The 18268-nt window shown below is 34.8% G+C and overlaps 1 protein-coding gene across 1 annotated transcript in view; it reads left to right on the top strand.

Moving 5' to 3' along the window:
* The first annotated feature begins 936 nt into the window (after positions 1 to 936).
* The window catches only part of LOC139512729 (bifunctional purine biosynthesis protein ATIC-like), a 42893-nt gene continuing 25561 nt past the window's right edge, over positions 937 to 18268 (top strand). Inside the window, exons 1-9 of the mRNA XM_071300595.1 lie at positions 937 to 1062; positions 5978 to 6104; positions 6990 to 7066; positions 7413 to 7479; positions 7975 to 8063; positions 8618 to 8696; positions 9305 to 9377; positions 9883 to 10039; positions 10241 to 10366. Of these exons, the coding sequence (XP_071156696.1) occupies positions 1041 to 1062; positions 5978 to 6104; positions 6990 to 7066; positions 7413 to 7479; positions 7975 to 8063; positions 8618 to 8696; positions 9305 to 9377; positions 9883 to 10039; positions 10241 to 10366 (817 nt within the window). The 5' untranslated portion in view covers positions 937 to 1040. The remainder of the gene's footprint in view (positions 1063 to 5977; positions 6105 to 6989; positions 7067 to 7412; positions 7480 to 7974; positions 8064 to 8617; positions 8697 to 9304; positions 9378 to 9882; positions 10040 to 10240; positions 10367 to 18268) is intronic.

Consider the following 18268-nt stretch of genomic DNA (forward strand, 5'->3'; position numbering starts at 1 on the left):
TGCCTTTCTATTTGAATGGAAAAAAAATATTAAGAAGAATCTGTTTCTTGTTTTGTTATGTTTTTGATAATTGATTGTTCACTGCTTGCAAATAAATCATTATATGTATTTATCTTATCTGTACAGATTTGTGTTCATGTCTCCATCTCCTTATCATTGGTAACTGTATAGACAAATAAGAAAGAAATATGCTATACATGTATATTTGCAACATGATAAATTAATTAAAAAATAACAAACACATACAATAGTAATAAATGCATGGCTTTTAAGCATTATGAAAGTCATATCTCGAGAAAACTTTTAAAAGACTCAAACAGTGTAAAGTGTTTTGCTATCTTTAGCTTTAACAATAAAAATTTTATCAGGATCATTATGTCCCTACATAATTTTCACAACTAACCGAATGTTTAACCTATTTTGACTGGTGCATAAAATTTGTCTTTTATAAACAACTGTTTTCAAAATTGCATTGTATTGTCCCGAACATACATGAACTATTTGCCACTGGACGTTTGAGAAAAATGGAACAGGCAAAACAACAAATTCGCTTTATTGCCAGTAAAATTGCAATGTCTATAGAAATATGGTAGCTTGCTGGTTTTAATTAAGTTTTTTAATCAGAGCCGACAAAACAGCATATTTTCTATTTGGGCTTTTTTTTTGCCGTCCTCCTTTTTCCAAAATCCGTAATAATTCTACATTTGTACATAAAAATAGTAAAACAACATTCGTACACCAGTTTATTACACCCCCTTTTTTTAGTGAAAAAATGTGTTGCTTGTATAGGGAATCACTGAAGCATGACTAGAGCGGCCCCCGGCTTATGTTAGTCACGACCCCCCCCCCTTTTTATGAAAATTCTGGATCCGCCACTGTAATTAAAAAGCTTAAAGCTAATGACATGTTCGTACTAACTAAGAAGCAATTTTAAAAAGTACTTCCTTTTAATATTTTCCTATACAGTTTTGTGGTACTAGGATATACCACAATATTTCCCTCCAAAAATAGAACTACACGTGGTGCTGAAGAAAGAAATTATGGCAACGACAGGACAACTTGGTATAATTTATAAATATATTTGAAAGTTGGACATAACACATACTCATATTTTTTCTAAAACAAACCTCTGTTCTCTCAGAATATTAGAAAGAAGGCGGGTCTGAAAGTTGAAAAAAAAACATAAAATTATTTTCATCTAATTAGATATAAAATTTATAACAGGACTATTGGGATTCATTAATTAGTTTCCAAAATTTAAAAAAATATTGTGAACTCCAATCTCAACAATTAAATGTGTGTGTAGTAAGTCATAGGAGCCACCAGTAGCACAGGTAAATTGGGACATTGACCACTAGTAGCACAGGTAAATTGGGGACATATTGACCCTCCCCCTTTTTTGCATATAAAGGCTTTAAAGGTAAAATTTTCTAAAATAAAGTGTTTTAAAAGACATATACAAATCAAAGTACTAAGGCAGTCACCATTTGATTTTCTGGGGGGGGGCTATGTTTTTTTTTTCTGGACAATTTTTTTTCATCTTTCAAATGACCATTTTTTATGTATGAAGATTTTTTTTTTTTGTTATATTGTTTTTTTTTTCATTTTCTTTACCTTATGCTTAAAATTTATTAGCTTTAAAAGGATTTTTATTTATATAATAATCGGATTTGTAAGAAATCTTGATCGATTTATTTAACATAACTACCTGCATTTGTAAACAAATGACCCCCCCCCCCCCCCCCCCTTTTTTTCTCCAAAGACTGTTACGCGTATTTAAATCATATAATTATTTCTCAAGCATTGACAGACAAAAGATATATCCTCTGATTTTCTTTTTTTTGTAAACTGTTCAATAAGTCGGATACATAAATCATTTGGAAATGTTATTTATTTGTGGTGGAGTCGACAATATTCTACTTTCGTTTTTGACCTTGATTCTCTAAACACCACGTGGGCTTTGAAAATGAACTTCAAAAGATGCTGTTTTCCAGATTCTGAACAACGTGATCTACAACACTTTCTTTTATTTTACTGATATTATTCCATAACATAAAATTGTCATCCCATCTGATTGTCTTCACGTTCTAAAAGCCAAAACCAACGAGTTAATGACCATCGGAACGTCTCTATAGTTATCGTTTAATGACCACCGGAACGTCTCTCTTGTTATCTTTGAAAAGAAACGAAGTATTCTGACTTTAAATAGACAAGGTAAACACTGTCACTGATTTTGCGACAATACGTCTCATAGCTGCCTGTAAACATTTGAAGAAGATATTTTTTTCTTTTTTTTTATTTATATTTTTGTCAGTGAAGTAGCCGGCACTTGAAACCACCGTAAACAGCGGAAATCCACCATCTACTGGCTTCAATGGAAAGCCCTGGAATGATGAATAAATGACAGGAAATTCAACTGCACCGTAATAACTATTATATTGTAGTGATACAAATCAGTATACCTGGGACTATTATACTAATATAATAATAATAGTCCCAGAGTATACACTGGTTTGTTGTTATATCTATACTATTAAACGAGAAGACCTCATTTTGTGTGTCTTTTCTCTTCTTTCCCCAAAAAAATAATCAACATGCCTCTGTGTCCTTTAGGTTCAGTGCATAGTCGGATTTGTCATCCATTCATATGATTATTCAGATTTATTTATTTTGGGAGAAAAACGAGAAAAAAGGCATCCAGATATTGTTTCCGTCATTGGACAAAATTTTAAGTCAGATTAAACTTCCGGTTTGCGTTTTTCTGTATACTTTGAACATAAAATCTACTACAAATAAAGTGTATTTTCAGAATTCTATCTTCTATCATTTTCAAGTTTATCCACGGCGGTCACATAGTTTATTAAAAAGAGAGGGTCTGTATGATATATCAATGACCACCGATCGATTAGTAAACTTTATTTATATAGTAATGAATGTTCATAATATACAAGATCATACTGATAAGTACTAAAATTATTCATGTGAACTTTTGATACCTTTGCTGAAATTCTCCAGTCATTAAATCTTTTACAAAAAATAATTGATTACAAAAAAAAGAAGATGTGGTATGATTGCCATGTTGAGACAACTCTCCACAAAAGACCAAAATGACACGGAAATTTACAACTATAGGTCACTGTACGGCCTTTAACAACTAGCAAAGACCATACCGCATTGTCGGCTATAAAAGGCCCCGAAATGACAATGTAAAACATATTCAAACGAGAAAACTAGCGGCCTTATTTATGTACAAAAAAAATGAACGAAAAACAAATATGTGATACATAAACAAACGACAACCACTGAATAACAGGCTCCTTAATTGAATGTTCCTATCATTCATGTCATACAAAATATTGAAATTAATAGACAACCAAAAATTGGGAATTTTGGAAATAAAGGAGGGCTAAAAAACACAACATTTTCCTGTTCCCATGTACCTATGACTTTTGATACTTTTCCTGAAATTCTCCAGTCATTCAATATTTTACAAAATTCTTCCAACAACACTTTCAACTACGCTCTGAATGCCCACGATTTCGCGGGTGTGTTCTAGTATTATATAAATATAACAGTTACATGTTTATGTATATATAATTTTCATCCATATGTATATCATTCTATTCTACTATTCTAATAATAGTGCAGTGCAAGTGCATGGTGGATACTCTTCTGTAAAAATATTGGATATGATAAGCCGTTCATATTTTCCCACAAAAACAATTGCAGAGTTACTGGTCCTTGCCGGGAGTGTCGCAAACGTTCTTGAGTTATTCTTCCGCAAGCTTTAACACAAGTTTTTGGTACATCTGTATAGATATTATCAATGATTTTTTACTCTTATATATATATATATCTAATGACAACATTTTCATATTATTAATTTGTGTTTTAACCCTTAGACTGCTGCATTGATTTCTATTGTACTTTTGTGTAATGCTGAGTAAAATTTTAATCACTGATGAAATAAACATGTTCACTTACAATTGCTGTATCTTTGTAAATATTGAATATTCATCAATAAAAGTTATATAATAAAGTATTGTTAGATTCTGTATTTTTTATTTATTTTATTTTTGTGTGAGTCTCCGGTCATTTTTTACCTGTACAGGTGTGAATAGAGGTAAACAAAGGTAAACTTATGTTTTCATGTTTTATTAACGAATCCATCAATGTAAAAGTATCCATGACTTCAGAACTGAACCAATATAGTTAAAAATCTCTTTTAAGAACTAAGTTCCATTGTGATTATCAAAAAATAAAAGTTTCTTCTCAGACCAACGGCCTTTTTTATGCAAATATTTTCCGGTATTTCCCTCCAACTTTCACTGCGCCGACTTTTACTTCCATGTACAAATATATTTATACGACAAGTTCATTGTTAAAGCTTTCATCAATATATAATCTTGACAAACTTAAAGTTCGGGTCTATTGATGTGAGTCAATATTGATTCACATTTGAAAGGCGAAATGATAAACATCGCAAATCCCGTTTCATGTCATCCATTTTGAACAAGGTCTGGGAATCCCCGTAATTCTCGCTTTAAAAGTCTCCTGTTTGCAGTTTTGATAGAATGTTTCTATTTCTGTCTATTATATCTTCAGTTCTCGTTCAAATCCTTTTAATCGGCCGCCGCTGTTGAATCGTTATCATTGAAATACTTCTGAACGTGTTGGCCATTTCTCCAAATAATGTCCGCCATTTTGTCACTTTTTTCATCAAAAATTTTCACTTTCGGTTTATCGCTTATACCTCATTAAAAGTCAAGAGACATTCGAAAGAACGCAGATTTTTAACCAATCAGAATCCATACAAGTCGAAACTGCCGCAATCTCATGAATATTGACTCCGCCCATTCCATGGTAACTGTGTAAACAAACAAGTACGGAAAACGACTATAGTCGCGAGTAGCAGTAGCGGACTGTCTTATCGGAACGACAATAGTCGCGCGTAGCAGTCTAAGGGTTAAAAAAAATATTTATAGGAGTATCCATTGAAAAAATGAATTTAGAAAAAGTAATAAGGAATGTTATTTTGCACTAGGTAATGTCAGCGGATCTATAGATTTTAAACTAATACATGTATGCCCAATGGAAATTTAGTTGAATGCAATACATCAGAATGACCTCAAGGTCATCCCCATGTAAAATGTCTCCTTAACCCATACATACATGTATAACCAGCTGATTACAATACCTTTTCTCCTATCCCAAAAAAAAACAAAATTAAAAAAAGAAATAAAATGTACAGACATAACTTATAGAAATAATTTTTTTTATTGCTGATTTCTTTTTTTCTTTTTTGAAGATTTATGTTTCATCTGACATCAGATTGGGAACAATCTCCCAAATGAGGGATGGATATCATTTTAATAAGACTGTACCTAAGACAAGGGATTATTTTGCTGTTGTAAAAAAGAATAAGTTAGCATTTTAATTGAAAAAGGGGAGGGATTTCATTATGTTTGGAAAAAAATTGTAAAAGAGGGGTAGGGTCCTCTTAATTTCAAAATTAAAGAAGATCAAAGTCCATGAATATTCCAATGTATAAATCCAGTCTAACAATTTTGAATGTTCATACTAAAGTAAGCATGACATATTGTATAGACATGCTGTCTATTGTCGCAGCCATTTGTTTAACCTGTCTTTGGTTTTTGTATATTTAGATTACTTTCTCATTGATGTATTACCCCTTCTTTATGTAAAATAAACATCTAGTTTGCATTCTTCTGTTGTAAAATACAGTTGGTAGGAGTGACCATAAGATTAAGAAAGGATTTATCCACATGTAGAATTCAATAAACCTTTACTTAATGCATTTAGAATTGGGGCATACAAATATAAAATTAAATTAAATAATGCAAATGGGGACTATGTCACAGAGGCAACACCCAAAAAAAATTCCTGCACTTGGTGGATATTTATTCTGCAATGTAAACTCGTGTCATATAATGTATAATAAAAATTAATATTGTAGCTTTGTTGAGTGTATCAGATAAAACAGGCTTGGTAGATTTTGCCAAGAAGCTATCTTCTCTTGGATTAGAACTGATTGCCTCTGGTGGAACTTCTAAGGCTATAAGAGATGCTGGAATTCCAGTTAAGTAAGTACAGTAACTGTGTCAAGACTCATTTGTAGAGATTGGTGATCTGTAGTGATGCTCCAGGATGATTCTAGAAGGCCTACGCTCATTACTCAAGTCATTAAAACAAAAATGTGTGATCCCATATTAGCTTCATCAAAAATCTTTCTAATTTTAATGCCAAATTAGATTTTTTACCCCATTTTCATGGTCCACTGAACATAGAAAATGATAGTGCAAGTTTCAGGTTAAATTTTTTAGTCAAGATAGTTTTTGATGAAGTTGAAGTCCAATCAACCTGAAACTTTTTAGGGACGACATCAAAAGATCAATGTAAGATAAAAAAAACTTAATTCAAATAGTTTGGAGGTTGAACTGCTGCAAGATTTGGTTATCCGACATTGATTTTTACATATATCCATATGGGTCAATCAATTTTTCCCAAATTGAGTTAATAGGGGGGTAGGGGGGTCAGTGAAAAAACTATTTGAATTAAGTTTTTTATCCTTCATTGAACTTTTGATGTCGTCCCTTACATATGTTCCCTATGATATGATCTTTCTAAATTTAAATGCATCTGTGTACTGTGGACACATTCTTGTTTTTATTCTGTTTTGTGACTAAAGTTTGCCTCAACCAGTTAATGAATTATTTATGCACAATGCTAATAACCACAAAACTCAGATCAAGTAAAAAATTTGGGTGGCCTCAGTTTTACCATTCTTGAGTTATGTCCCATTATAACTTTAAATGTAAGCAGGGGTATCATCAGTGTCCCATGGACAAATTCCCCATTTATTTAATAATTTAAACATATTTTATTGTTTTAAATGACAAATGAATCAAGACAAGGTTTACAACATCAATTTATTTAATGTTTAATTTTAATTATTCGACATTTTCCAGGGATGTATCAGAAATTACAGGAGCTCCAGAAATGTTGGGTGGACGTGTCAAAACTCTTCATCCAGCTGTACATGCTGGTAAGTAGATACATAGACAGCTTAGGTCATCAGAATTCAATAATCAGGTTTGCCTATACACATAATATGTGTCATATTTTAATGTAGAATGTTGTAACATATATATTCACCAATTTTGTTTTAATATATTACCAACTGAACATTATTTTAACAAACATTTACCAACAGAAATCTTAATAACAATTTTTGATAAGCAAAGATAAGATGCAATAAAGACTTTTATCTGCTAGCAATGGCTAATAGAAAAGTGGAATTGCACAGATCGATAACGACAGTGGATTTGCATATATTCTTTCTAAATGACACTAAACACTTAGATTTTTGTTACCATTGACTATTCTTACAGGAATATTGTCAAGAATAACAGATTCTGATCAGGAGGATATGAAAAAACAGAATTATAAAATGATCAGGTAATTAATGGCTTCTATCACCACTATCAAATATTTTAATTGAAGGCTATAAACATGATAAAGATAACCTTATATTTTAAACACGTGGTCTGAGACAGTCACTTAGTTCACCTAAACCACCCCTGGCCTAGCTGTAACATGCATATGGACAAAAAATAGTTTCTGCTCAATAAACTATAATTTGATGCAAAAGAATTTGCACAAGACGCAACACCTTATGTCGATACTTCAGTGAACTAAGAAACACTTTAAATGCAGAAATAAAAGTTTCTATATATTTTTGTGATTCTTAAACTGACAACAATCTAAGAGTGATTTTGAATGCAATTCCTGATCAGCAGTAGAATATGTTGGTTATGGTCATTGGCCATTCTATCATTATTGAAGTAAAAATTGATAAAAACATTCTGAATCAAAAATATATTGTATTGTGAATGAAAACAGAACTAGTAACTTATCATGAAAGTATCATATGACTTTATTATTTATTTTAAGGATAGTGGTCAATAATTTATATCCCTTTGTGAAAACTGTAGCTGATCCAAGTGTACTTGTAGAAAAAGCTGTGGAACAAATTGATATTGGTATGTACCTATAATCATATTAGTAGTTAGTGTTTATGATTGCAGAGGAGTGATTTTGATACTAATATTAAAAGATAATGAATTGTCATTTCTCGATCAGGAAAACCTACAGGCTATTGTTCTTAAGCACAATGAATATATGCAAGAAATATTTATATCATAGACTTAAAAAATGGCACCAATTTTTGAATGACATGTCTGGTTATCACTTTCATACAAAGATGGTTAAGAATTTTTGGCATTTTATTAAATTCTATTGGATTAAAAACAATCTTTTGGACTCATGTTTGCGAAAAAAATTGAAATTTTTCAATATTTGGAATGATTTTGTTGCACTTCTCTCATAGCCTTCTGAATAGAATGACTATTTTGTCAGCAACTTGACATATGTCAAACACGTAATTCCAATGTTTATTAATTTCAACAGAGATCTGCTCAGAGGTCAACTTTTGAACCTTTCATGAAGAATATTTTTGAGGTGCTCCATGCATGTGCAGCATGAATAAACCATGTCTTTGTGTCTGTTTTTAAGTAATTAAATATTTCACTTGAAGGTGGTGTAACACTATTGAGAGCAGCTGCTAAGAACCATGCAAGAGTGACTGTAGTTTGTGATCCAGAAGATTACAATAGGTAAGATTATTGTGCCTAGCTCTATACTCATACTTGTATGCTCCTGCCACAGCCAAGGGGGTAAGTATTATCCTTGTCTGTACATACCATCCAAAATAAGTTTCCATTCTCTAACTGAAGTTTGCGTCAACAATTGTTTTGAAATTTAAATACCATGCAGCTGCTTATTATCACAAGACACAGATGAAGTTCAAAGTTGGGTGGTGTAACTTTTACTGTTTCTGATTCATGTCCCTTTACATTCTTATATGCAAGCTAGGCATCATCTATGTCCCATCGACACATTCTACAATTATTTACAAAACTATTTCTGTAAAAAAAAAATTATGGTTTATTAATATTCAACTGAGGTCCATTCCATCAAAACTTACATGGTTCACAGGAAAGGCACTTTGAAAATGGGGTTACCATCTATAGAGAAAATTTCAGAATTTTGCTTTACACTCGTCAAAAATTGAAAACCCTAAATTTCCTTCTCTATGTTTGATGTATGTATTTTTTGAAACAGACCTGAACCTGTGAAACCATAAATAATCGTACCATATGTTGGAAGAGATACTACAGCTTTAAATGATTATAAATTCATTGTTAATTTCATTCTATCAAAGGGTAATTGATGAAATGAAGAGTTCAAGTGACAAGGACACATCTTTGGAGTTGAGGAGAAAGTTGGCTGTGAAGGTATATATCATGTAAATTGATGAGGTCTGGTCAAATTTTTGCAAAGTATGCTTCATGTTTGTTTTTTCGTATGAAAATTAACGAACCTTGTTAATTTGAAAATTGGTGATATATAAAAGACAAAAAGATTGGGGAGTTACAATATGATTTATAGCAGCATACATAGGATGATTCCTTTACAGTTAATTTGATTAATTTAAAACCAGGCTATAGAGCTGTTGCTTTTAGAATTTTTGAAGGTTCAGATACCTGTATATAACTGATGCCGTTCTTGTCTACATTATATAAATAAACTCATCATAGATACCAGAATTGAAATTTTGTATTTGCGCCAGACGTGTGTTTTGTCTTCTAAAGACTAATCAGTGATGCTCGAATCAAAATGATAAATAAAAAAGACCAAATAAAGTACGAAGTTGAAGAGCATTTTGGACCAAACATTCCTAAAAGTTTGAATTATGCCTTAATTGATCATGTTAATTGTAATATTTATTTAATTTAAAAGGCCTTCAATCACACAGCAGAGTATGATAGAGCTATATCAGACTACTTCAGAAGACAGTATAGTGCAGGTGAATCGCAGCTAACATTAAGATATGGTATGAACCCTCACCAGAAACCTGCTCAGTTGTTCACTAGTATGGCCCAGTTACCTCTGAAAGGTAAGTAAATATCAAATGATCACAGTACATTTGTAGTACTATATCTCGGTTAAACCATTTCTAACAGAGTAAAATGTTGTAAAATGTGTTTGGTCTTTTATAATTGTGTTTTATTTACAATCATCCTTCACAGATTTTTGATACAAATTAAGCCAGTGATGATTGATCATGCTAATTCACACATATCTTTCATAATTTTAGTTGTTAACGGATCTCCAGGATTTGTTAACCTATGTGATGCCCTGAATGGTTGGCAGCTGGTGAAGGAATTACGAAAAGCCTGTAACAGACCTGCAGCTACATCTTTTAAACATGTCAGTCCAGCAGGTAAGGTTATAAACATGTCGGGTTAAGTGTGTATTTTTGTGAGATTGTGTTTTAACACTTCAGTTAACACAATCAAACATTTGAGTCAATCGAATTGAAAGATAAATATATTGTAAGCCACCCGAGAGCATCCTGTCCTATACTCGGTAGTTTACTTTAATAACACTTAAATACAGTGTGTGACTCATGTAGCAACTCTACATTTGTATTAAACTTCCCAAATTACTTGTCAGGTATGGTCTTCGGAATGTTTAATATGTATGTATTGAGCAATCCCTTGTATTCGAGTGTTACTGAGCTAATTTTGTTCCTAACGGCTTTCCATAGTTTTTATGTTTGAACGAGCGTCCTCCAACATCTATTGTTTTCATCAGTGTAAATTCATGTGCTTTTTGTATGTGTCCAAGTTCAATAAAATAAAGTTATCTTTCCAATGTTAACAGTTTTTATTTGTTCACTGTTAAAAGTATGTAACATTATAACATCGTAAAACTATATAAATAAACAGTTGCGTTCAAGTGTACTGAATCATAAATCCTTAAATACATATTTGTGGTGTCCGACGTGGTGGGAGATAGCTTACTGTACAAAAGACGGCTAATTAAATATCATTAAACTTCATTATGTTATCCTTATTCTCACCTAAAGGTTATTGTTGCTTTATTTGTTTTTCCAGGTTTGAACTTGCCGCCAGCAAAACTTTGGGCTATCTGCCATTGCTGAGTGCTCGCGCGTTTATATACTAAATTGTAATTGTCACGTGACATACTAATCCAATGGAAACTTGTCCTTTCCGGGAAGCCGGAACTATAAAAATTTCAGATAATGAAAAACATAATATACATATCATCTTAAGTTGTCCGAACATTGTCCTTATACATAAAATATCAAAACAAAGCTATAGCATCTAAAATATCGATAAAGAAGCTTGAAATAAACAATCGGACACCACTGCGCGCGCATTGATTTAGCAGACGATCTGCGTTATTACATAATACGTAAATAACATACAACATAGTTCATTTCAACCATCTAAATATTTACAATATATTTGTGTCCGGCAGGGTATACTTATTAAAAATCTTATCTGTGGTATTAAAAATACAATATTAGATCAAATGTCCAGGGGACGAATTGGTATTTAAAGACATCAAAACACATGTTTCGGTCCCCACAAAATGGCAGACGACAAAGTCTCCGTAAATAAACAATTCGATTGAAGTATTTCCCTATGTATATCAGGCATATTAGACGTTTAAATATGAATATTTGGTTACAAGAAATGATCCTTAATACGGGAATTACTTGATATATAGCATGTAGAAGGTAAGCCATGAGTAATTACATACATTCCCTGCCGTAACACTTGTACAACAAAAAATGTAAACAAATGAAAAATTCATTTCACTTCCAGTGTTTTACACATTAAAAATTTGATAAACTTGATAATTATCACCCTAGTACCAACATATGTACACACCTAACTTGTAAAACTATGTTTTAGCTAATGAAATGCTTCCCCCCTTTATATTTGGTAAACAACAAAATGAAACTTTGGCCTGTGAAATCCATACATAAAAATAGTAAATTAATGCCATATCTTTGATTAAAAAAATGTTTTACTTGCTCGTGCGAGCCAAGTTACTATGCGTAAGAACACAACCGTTATGTTTAAAAGAATAATATTTCCTTTTTCTGAATTTATAATATCATAACAAGTACTTCCAATGCCTTACACTTCCCCCAACTTCAATATATATTAATTCTCCTGAATTAAAAAAACCAGTATAACTATGTTATTTAAAAGAATTGTTCATAAATTGTCTTTCTCTTCATTGGTCTTCACCAAGTCTAAGTTGTACACCCACTGCATCAATTTTGTTCAAGATAATGTCTGTTGATGTGTCTCTCTTTGATGATGATGCTTCAATCATATCAAGCAATTGTAAGGTGGTGGGATCGTCTGTTTTACTCTTAATGATATTGGCAATTGCTTGGTACAGATAGTATCTAGACTTAACTGTCATTGTATTGCCCTCTGTTGATTGTGGGGTTTTCGTGCCTGGAAGTGCCAAAAAGTGATACTTTAATAGAAGCTCCTCCTTTGAAAATTGAAGCTGTTTCCCGGTGTTTAACTCCAATGCAATGCTAGCATACTCCCAATTGAAATATCTTTGTTCAGGGGTCATGTTTTTCCAGTTCTTCGGGGGCCATTTCACTTCAGCTGGTATGGTAATCAAAGTTACGATTTCTTCTTTTTCCCATTCCCTCCTCCCAGCTGGGAAAAGTGGCATCCCACCTCTCCTTAAAAGTTTGTCTGCTCTTTCACTGGCAGTGTAAAACTGTTCACTTTGCAGGTTCTCTCCTTCCTGTAGTCTCATTAGTTCTGCTTCATTTGACCTGGTTTCTTCTGCTAATCTCTTGGTTTCTGCCTCCTCCTGTCTCCTTAGTTCTTCCTCTTTCATTCTAATTTCCTCATCCTGTTTCTGTTTTTCCTGCTTCTTACGTTCTTCCTCCTTCTGTCTGATCTCCTCCTGTTCCTGTTTTTCCTTTCTCTTTTGTTCTGCTTCCTTTAGTCTGACTTCCTCCTCCTGTTTCCGTGTTTCCTGCTTCTTATGTTCTTCCTCCTTCCGTTTGATCTCCTCCTGTTCCTGTTTTTCCTTTCTCTTTTGTTCTGCTTCCTTTAATCTGACTTCCTCCTCCTGTTTCCGTGTTTCCTGCTTCTTATGTTCTTCCTCCTTCCGTTTGATCTCCTCCTGTTCCTGTTTTTCCGTTCTCTTTTGTCCTTCCTCTGTTAATGTCATTTCCTCATCCTGTTTCTTGTAATCCTTTCCTTTCTTTATTTTCTTTGCCTTCTGTTCCTGGTGGTTAGTCTTTTTCTTTCTTTTCTCTACATATCTCTCTTCTTCTTTCTCGGTCGTCTTTCTACTCTTCTTCTGGCTTGTTGGTTCCTCTAAAATCTCTGGTTCTTCATTGTCGCTGTCGTCTTCCAAAATGATATCAGATGTTGATGGTGTTTTCAGTGGTGATAGTTGATTTGTGGCGGCTTTTGTCTGTTTTCCTGGGAATAATTCGCATGATGTTTTTATATCCGTTATATACTCCTCCTTTATTGATAATTTCCTAGCCACTACAGGAGTCACTATAGATTTTAGTTTTCCGTCTATCGAGACAGAGAAGGTATGTGAGCCTGCGTACTTTGTGTTAACTAGTGCTGTCATCCTTCTAATCAGAGCGTCAAGCATTTTTTGGTCTCTAAGAACGGAGTCATTCAAATGGATCATATAAAATCTTATAGAAACTCCAAGGTCCAATTTAAAAAATGGCTGTAGAGTCCCCAAGTCCCAAAGTTAGTTGCTGGAGGGCCAGCCCTTCATAAATAGTGGGGCGTGTTGGTGAGTAAGATCCATTGGGTTTCTCCGACTCAACCTCTTCTTCTTGTGTACCTTTTACCATCTCCTTCGGACACTTCCACCCTAGAGTCCATTCCTCTTTCTTTCTGTTGGTGTTGTCCACCCTGTTTAAAAATTCCAGAACCTCAATCCTGGCTTTCATTGCTTCTTGAGAATTCTCATTTGATGGTAGGATTACCTTAGCATATGTCTCTGGGTAGTTTGCCATCCAAAACCCATTGTTTTCGCTCAGGAAGCTATAAGGCATCAGTTCTATTTTACTGCGGTGGTGAGCCATGACATGCTCCTTAAGGTCAACCATCCTCCTGTAGGACTTCTCTTCAGGACACCAAACACAAATGACCGAAAGCCTTTTGTGTGGGGCAGCTGCCAGATGATTTTTCAGTTGTCTCCTTGTCCTAAACGTCATGGGACACAGCCAACACTTTGCCTCAATTTGGGATGATGGTCTCATTCTGAAATTGAATCATCAATTATAAATCCCTCCACCATACAACATATATTAATACAATACATAATATCATGTAGTGTCCTGTAGTGTGACTATATTTGTTTGTGTGTTTAAAATCCTCCCCCCCATATGGCATATGCTGGTAGTAAATGGATCAAGCTAAGTTTCAGTCTAAAAATATGATATCCACCCCCTTGGTCTCCCTATTTCAAAAATCTCAAGCCTCCTCAAGACAGTAAGTTGTCGTTAATTGCTTTCCGCCGCGCAGCTTGCGCATACAAAAAAAAAACGCTTGGCAGTAGTTTAATCTGCCATTCCCCTGGCAGGAAGATTCATCCTTCCCTTACAGCCAATAATATGTCCTGAGAAACAATGGCCATTTGTCTCCCTTACATATTCTTCCAGAGTGGATCCAACTCTAGGAATTCCATCATGACTTTCTCCAGTCTGAGAAAAGTCAAACAGTTACTCTTAAACATAGTAACTCATCAAAACAATTAAAAACGTAACAACTTGTACAACTAATTTCGGCTATTCAAACAACGTTGAAAGGCATCTCAAACCTTCCTACTGGAGAACCAAGTGGGCGGATTCCGTCCTTGATAGGGCAGTAGTCTATCAATGTGGTAGACCTTCCCTGGCTGTTTCTTTGACCTTCTCACAAGGTAAGTGATGTCGTCAATTTTCCTTGTAACAACATATGGTCCTTTCCATTTTGATGTCAACTTATGACAAATTCCCTTTTTCTTCGATGCATCATAAAGCCATACAGCTTGACCTACTTGTAATTCGCGCTTTACTGCTTTCAAGTCATAGTGACGTTTTTGATACTCAGAATTCTGCTTAAGATGTTTCCTAGCAAGTACATGTGACTTTGACATTGCGTCCTGTAATTCATTTACATATTTATCTGTTTCAGGGGAAGTGGATTCGTTTGGTCCATCAGGACGTGGAATAACAGCTTCCATAGGAAGAAATATGTTTCTGCCAAACATCATCATGTTAGGGGTCTGTCCTGTACTGGCGTGAACTGATGATCTGTATGCCATCATAACCTGTGGCAAAATCTCATCCCAGTTTCTCTGATCATTTTGACAATAAAATGTTAGCATGCTTAGGAGTGTTCTGTTAAATCTTTCTACGCTTCCGTTGGACTGGGGGTGTTGACTTGTACTTCTAGTTTTGTCAATTTTAAGTAGATCACACAGATCTTGAAACAGCTTTGCTTCGAAAGACCTTCCTTGATCAGAGTGGAGCTGTAATGGTGAACCAAACCTACAAATAAATTCATTCACGATGGTACGGGCAATGGTCAGGGATTCCTGGTCCGGAATAGCATATGCTTCAGTCCATTTAGAAAAGCAGTCGCAAAGGACCAGAACATAGCGGTTTTGTCGTTTTGTTAACGGAAGTGGACCAAGAATATCAATCGCCACACGTTCCATAGGCTCGCCAACCAAGTATTGACCCAATGGAGCCTTGTTCCGCTTCAGTGATTTCCTAGCAGCACACTGGTCACATTCCTTGCAGTACCTTGTGATGGAGCTTTTCATAGCTGGCCAGTAAAAGAGTTGCTGGATCCTACTTAGCATTTTATCTGGTCCTAAATGACCTGCAGATGGAACGTCATGAAAATACTTGAAGACTGTCTTTTGGTGTGATTTTGGTACCAGGAGCTGCAATTTGAAGTTGTCTACATTGTCTTTATCAGAACAATAAAATTTTCTATAAAGCATGCCATTGTTTATTGTTAGCCTATCCCATTGTCGCCATATTGTCTTCTGGAATGATGTTCCTTTTGATACTTGGTCCCAGTCAGGTTTATTTTTCTTTTCTTGAAGATATGTCACAATGAGTGACATGTCTAGGTCTTCCAATTGGCATTGTCTGATACTATCTGGGTCCCATCCATCAATGCAGTAACCACTTGGTGTAGCACTATACTGATTTCCTGTCTGACTTCTTGTACATACTCGTACTATTTCTATTCTTGGTGTTGGTTCTTCATTTTCGTGTAACTCCTGGTTAACAAAATCAGTTTCTTCAAGTTGGATTTCGTCTGTTTCATCGTCGCTTGCGTGGTTTCCAGATTCTTGTCTCTCGCATGATTTACAAGGTCTTCTGGACAGAGCATCGGCATTTGAGTGTTTCCTTCCAGCTCTGTGTGTTACTGTCAAATTGTAAGTTCCCAGTTCTTCGAGCCATCTGGCTGTTTGACCAGTGGGTTTCTTTAGATTTTTCATCCATGATACAGCTGCGTTATCTGTGCGCAGCAAAACTTCCTGGCCATATAGATAATGATGAAATGTCTTTAGTGCTATAATTACAGCAAGTAGGTCTTTTCGGGTTACACAGTATGCCTGTTCATGTATGTTCATAGATTTGCTCATGTATGCTATAACTCGTTCAAGACCATCTTGAATTTGTGACAACACTGCTCCGACAGCCTTATCACTTGCATCTGTGTCAAGTATGAATGGCAAATTTGGCAGTGGGTAGGCAAGTACAGGTGTACTTGTTAAAGCGCTTTTCAACTGTTGAAATGCCTTTTGACACTCATCATTCCAAGCAAAACGGCTATTCTTTTCACAAATTTTGTGCATTGGTCTTGCAATTGCTGCAAATCCCTTAACAAATCGCCTATAGTAAGAGCAAAGTCCTAAAAAGCTGCGCACCTGTTTTGCAGATTTAGGGACAGGCCAGTCATCTATTGCTTTTGTTTTCTCTAGATCAGTGGAAATTCCCTCCTCGGACACGATATGCCCAAGGAACCTAACTTGTTTTTGAAAGAAAATGCATTTGGCAGGTTTCAATTTAAGATGTGCATTTTGTAGACGTATAAAGATTCTTTCCAGCCTCCCAAGACCCTCTTCAAATGTCGAACTTATTGATATGATGTCGTCCATGTAGAGTAATAGTTCTTTCCACTGTAGCCCTCTGAGAACATTTTCCATCAGACGCTCAAAAGTAGATGGTGAATTTGCAAGTCCAAAGGGCATGACAGTGAACTGGTATAACCCTAAACTTGTCAGAAATGCGGTCTTTTCCTTGTCTTCAGGAGCCATGCCGATTTGCCAAAATCCTGAATTTAAGTCCATTGATCCGAAGAATTTTCCCCCAGCGAGCGAGTCGAGGCACTCGTCTACTCTCGGAATCGGGTATGAATCTTTTTTCGTGACGTCATTCAAAATTCTGTAATCAACACAGCACCTAGGGCTGCCATTTTTCTTCATTACAAGGACTATATTTGATGCCCAAGGACTAGAAGATGGTTCGATGATTCCTTTGTCCAACATCCGATTGACTTCTGATTTTTCCATCTCTTGCTTTCCAAGTGGCATACGTCTAGATCTCTGCCTAAAGGGTACTGCATTTCCTGTATTTATTCTATGTGTTACAAGGTCTGTCCTCCCTATGTCATCATCTGTCCTTGAAAATACATTTTGGTACTGTGAAAGGAGTCTGGAGAGTTGTTGTCTTTGGTCCTCATTTATATAAGTTGAACTCCTTTTTAATAAGTCAGTAAGATGTTCTGGTATTTCTTCACTAGCTGTAAAGCAATCTTTCTGTAGTGTTCTAATCTTCTCTGGTTTCAAATCATGCTCAGTATATGATTCACATGTTCCTATTGTTTCCTTTTTATACAGTTTAACTTCGTCGTCACCATAGTTGACAACATTAACAAAGTGTACTTGGTCTTGTGTATTTATAATCCCAGGTATGGTTAATGTAGACTTGGCTGTTCCTGTCGTGCCCTCTATTAATCCGTATTCTGTTAAATGATTGACTCCCGGTATTTCTACAGGCATCATAGTACTCGTCATTGGAGGAATTGTCATGTTGTCCTTAATTTCTACTCTGCAAATCATATTTGCCTTCCCTCCAATCCAACATTGTATTTCCTGGTTGTGGATCGTGTGCAAGACCATGCGCTGATAATTTACTTTACTAACTTCCTTTAGTAAGAAATCCTGTCCAAGTATTCCATCCTGATTGATATTGCATATCATAAAATTTTGACTGAAAATTTCTTGACCA

The sequence above is a fragment of the Mytilus edulis genome, chromosome 2 (genome assembly GCF_963676685.1).
Source record: "Mytilus edulis chromosome 2, xbMytEdul2.2, whole genome shotgun sequence".
In the NCBI taxonomy this organism is placed as follows: Eukaryota; Metazoa; Mollusca; class Bivalvia; order Mytilida; family Mytilidae; genus Mytilus; species Mytilus edulis.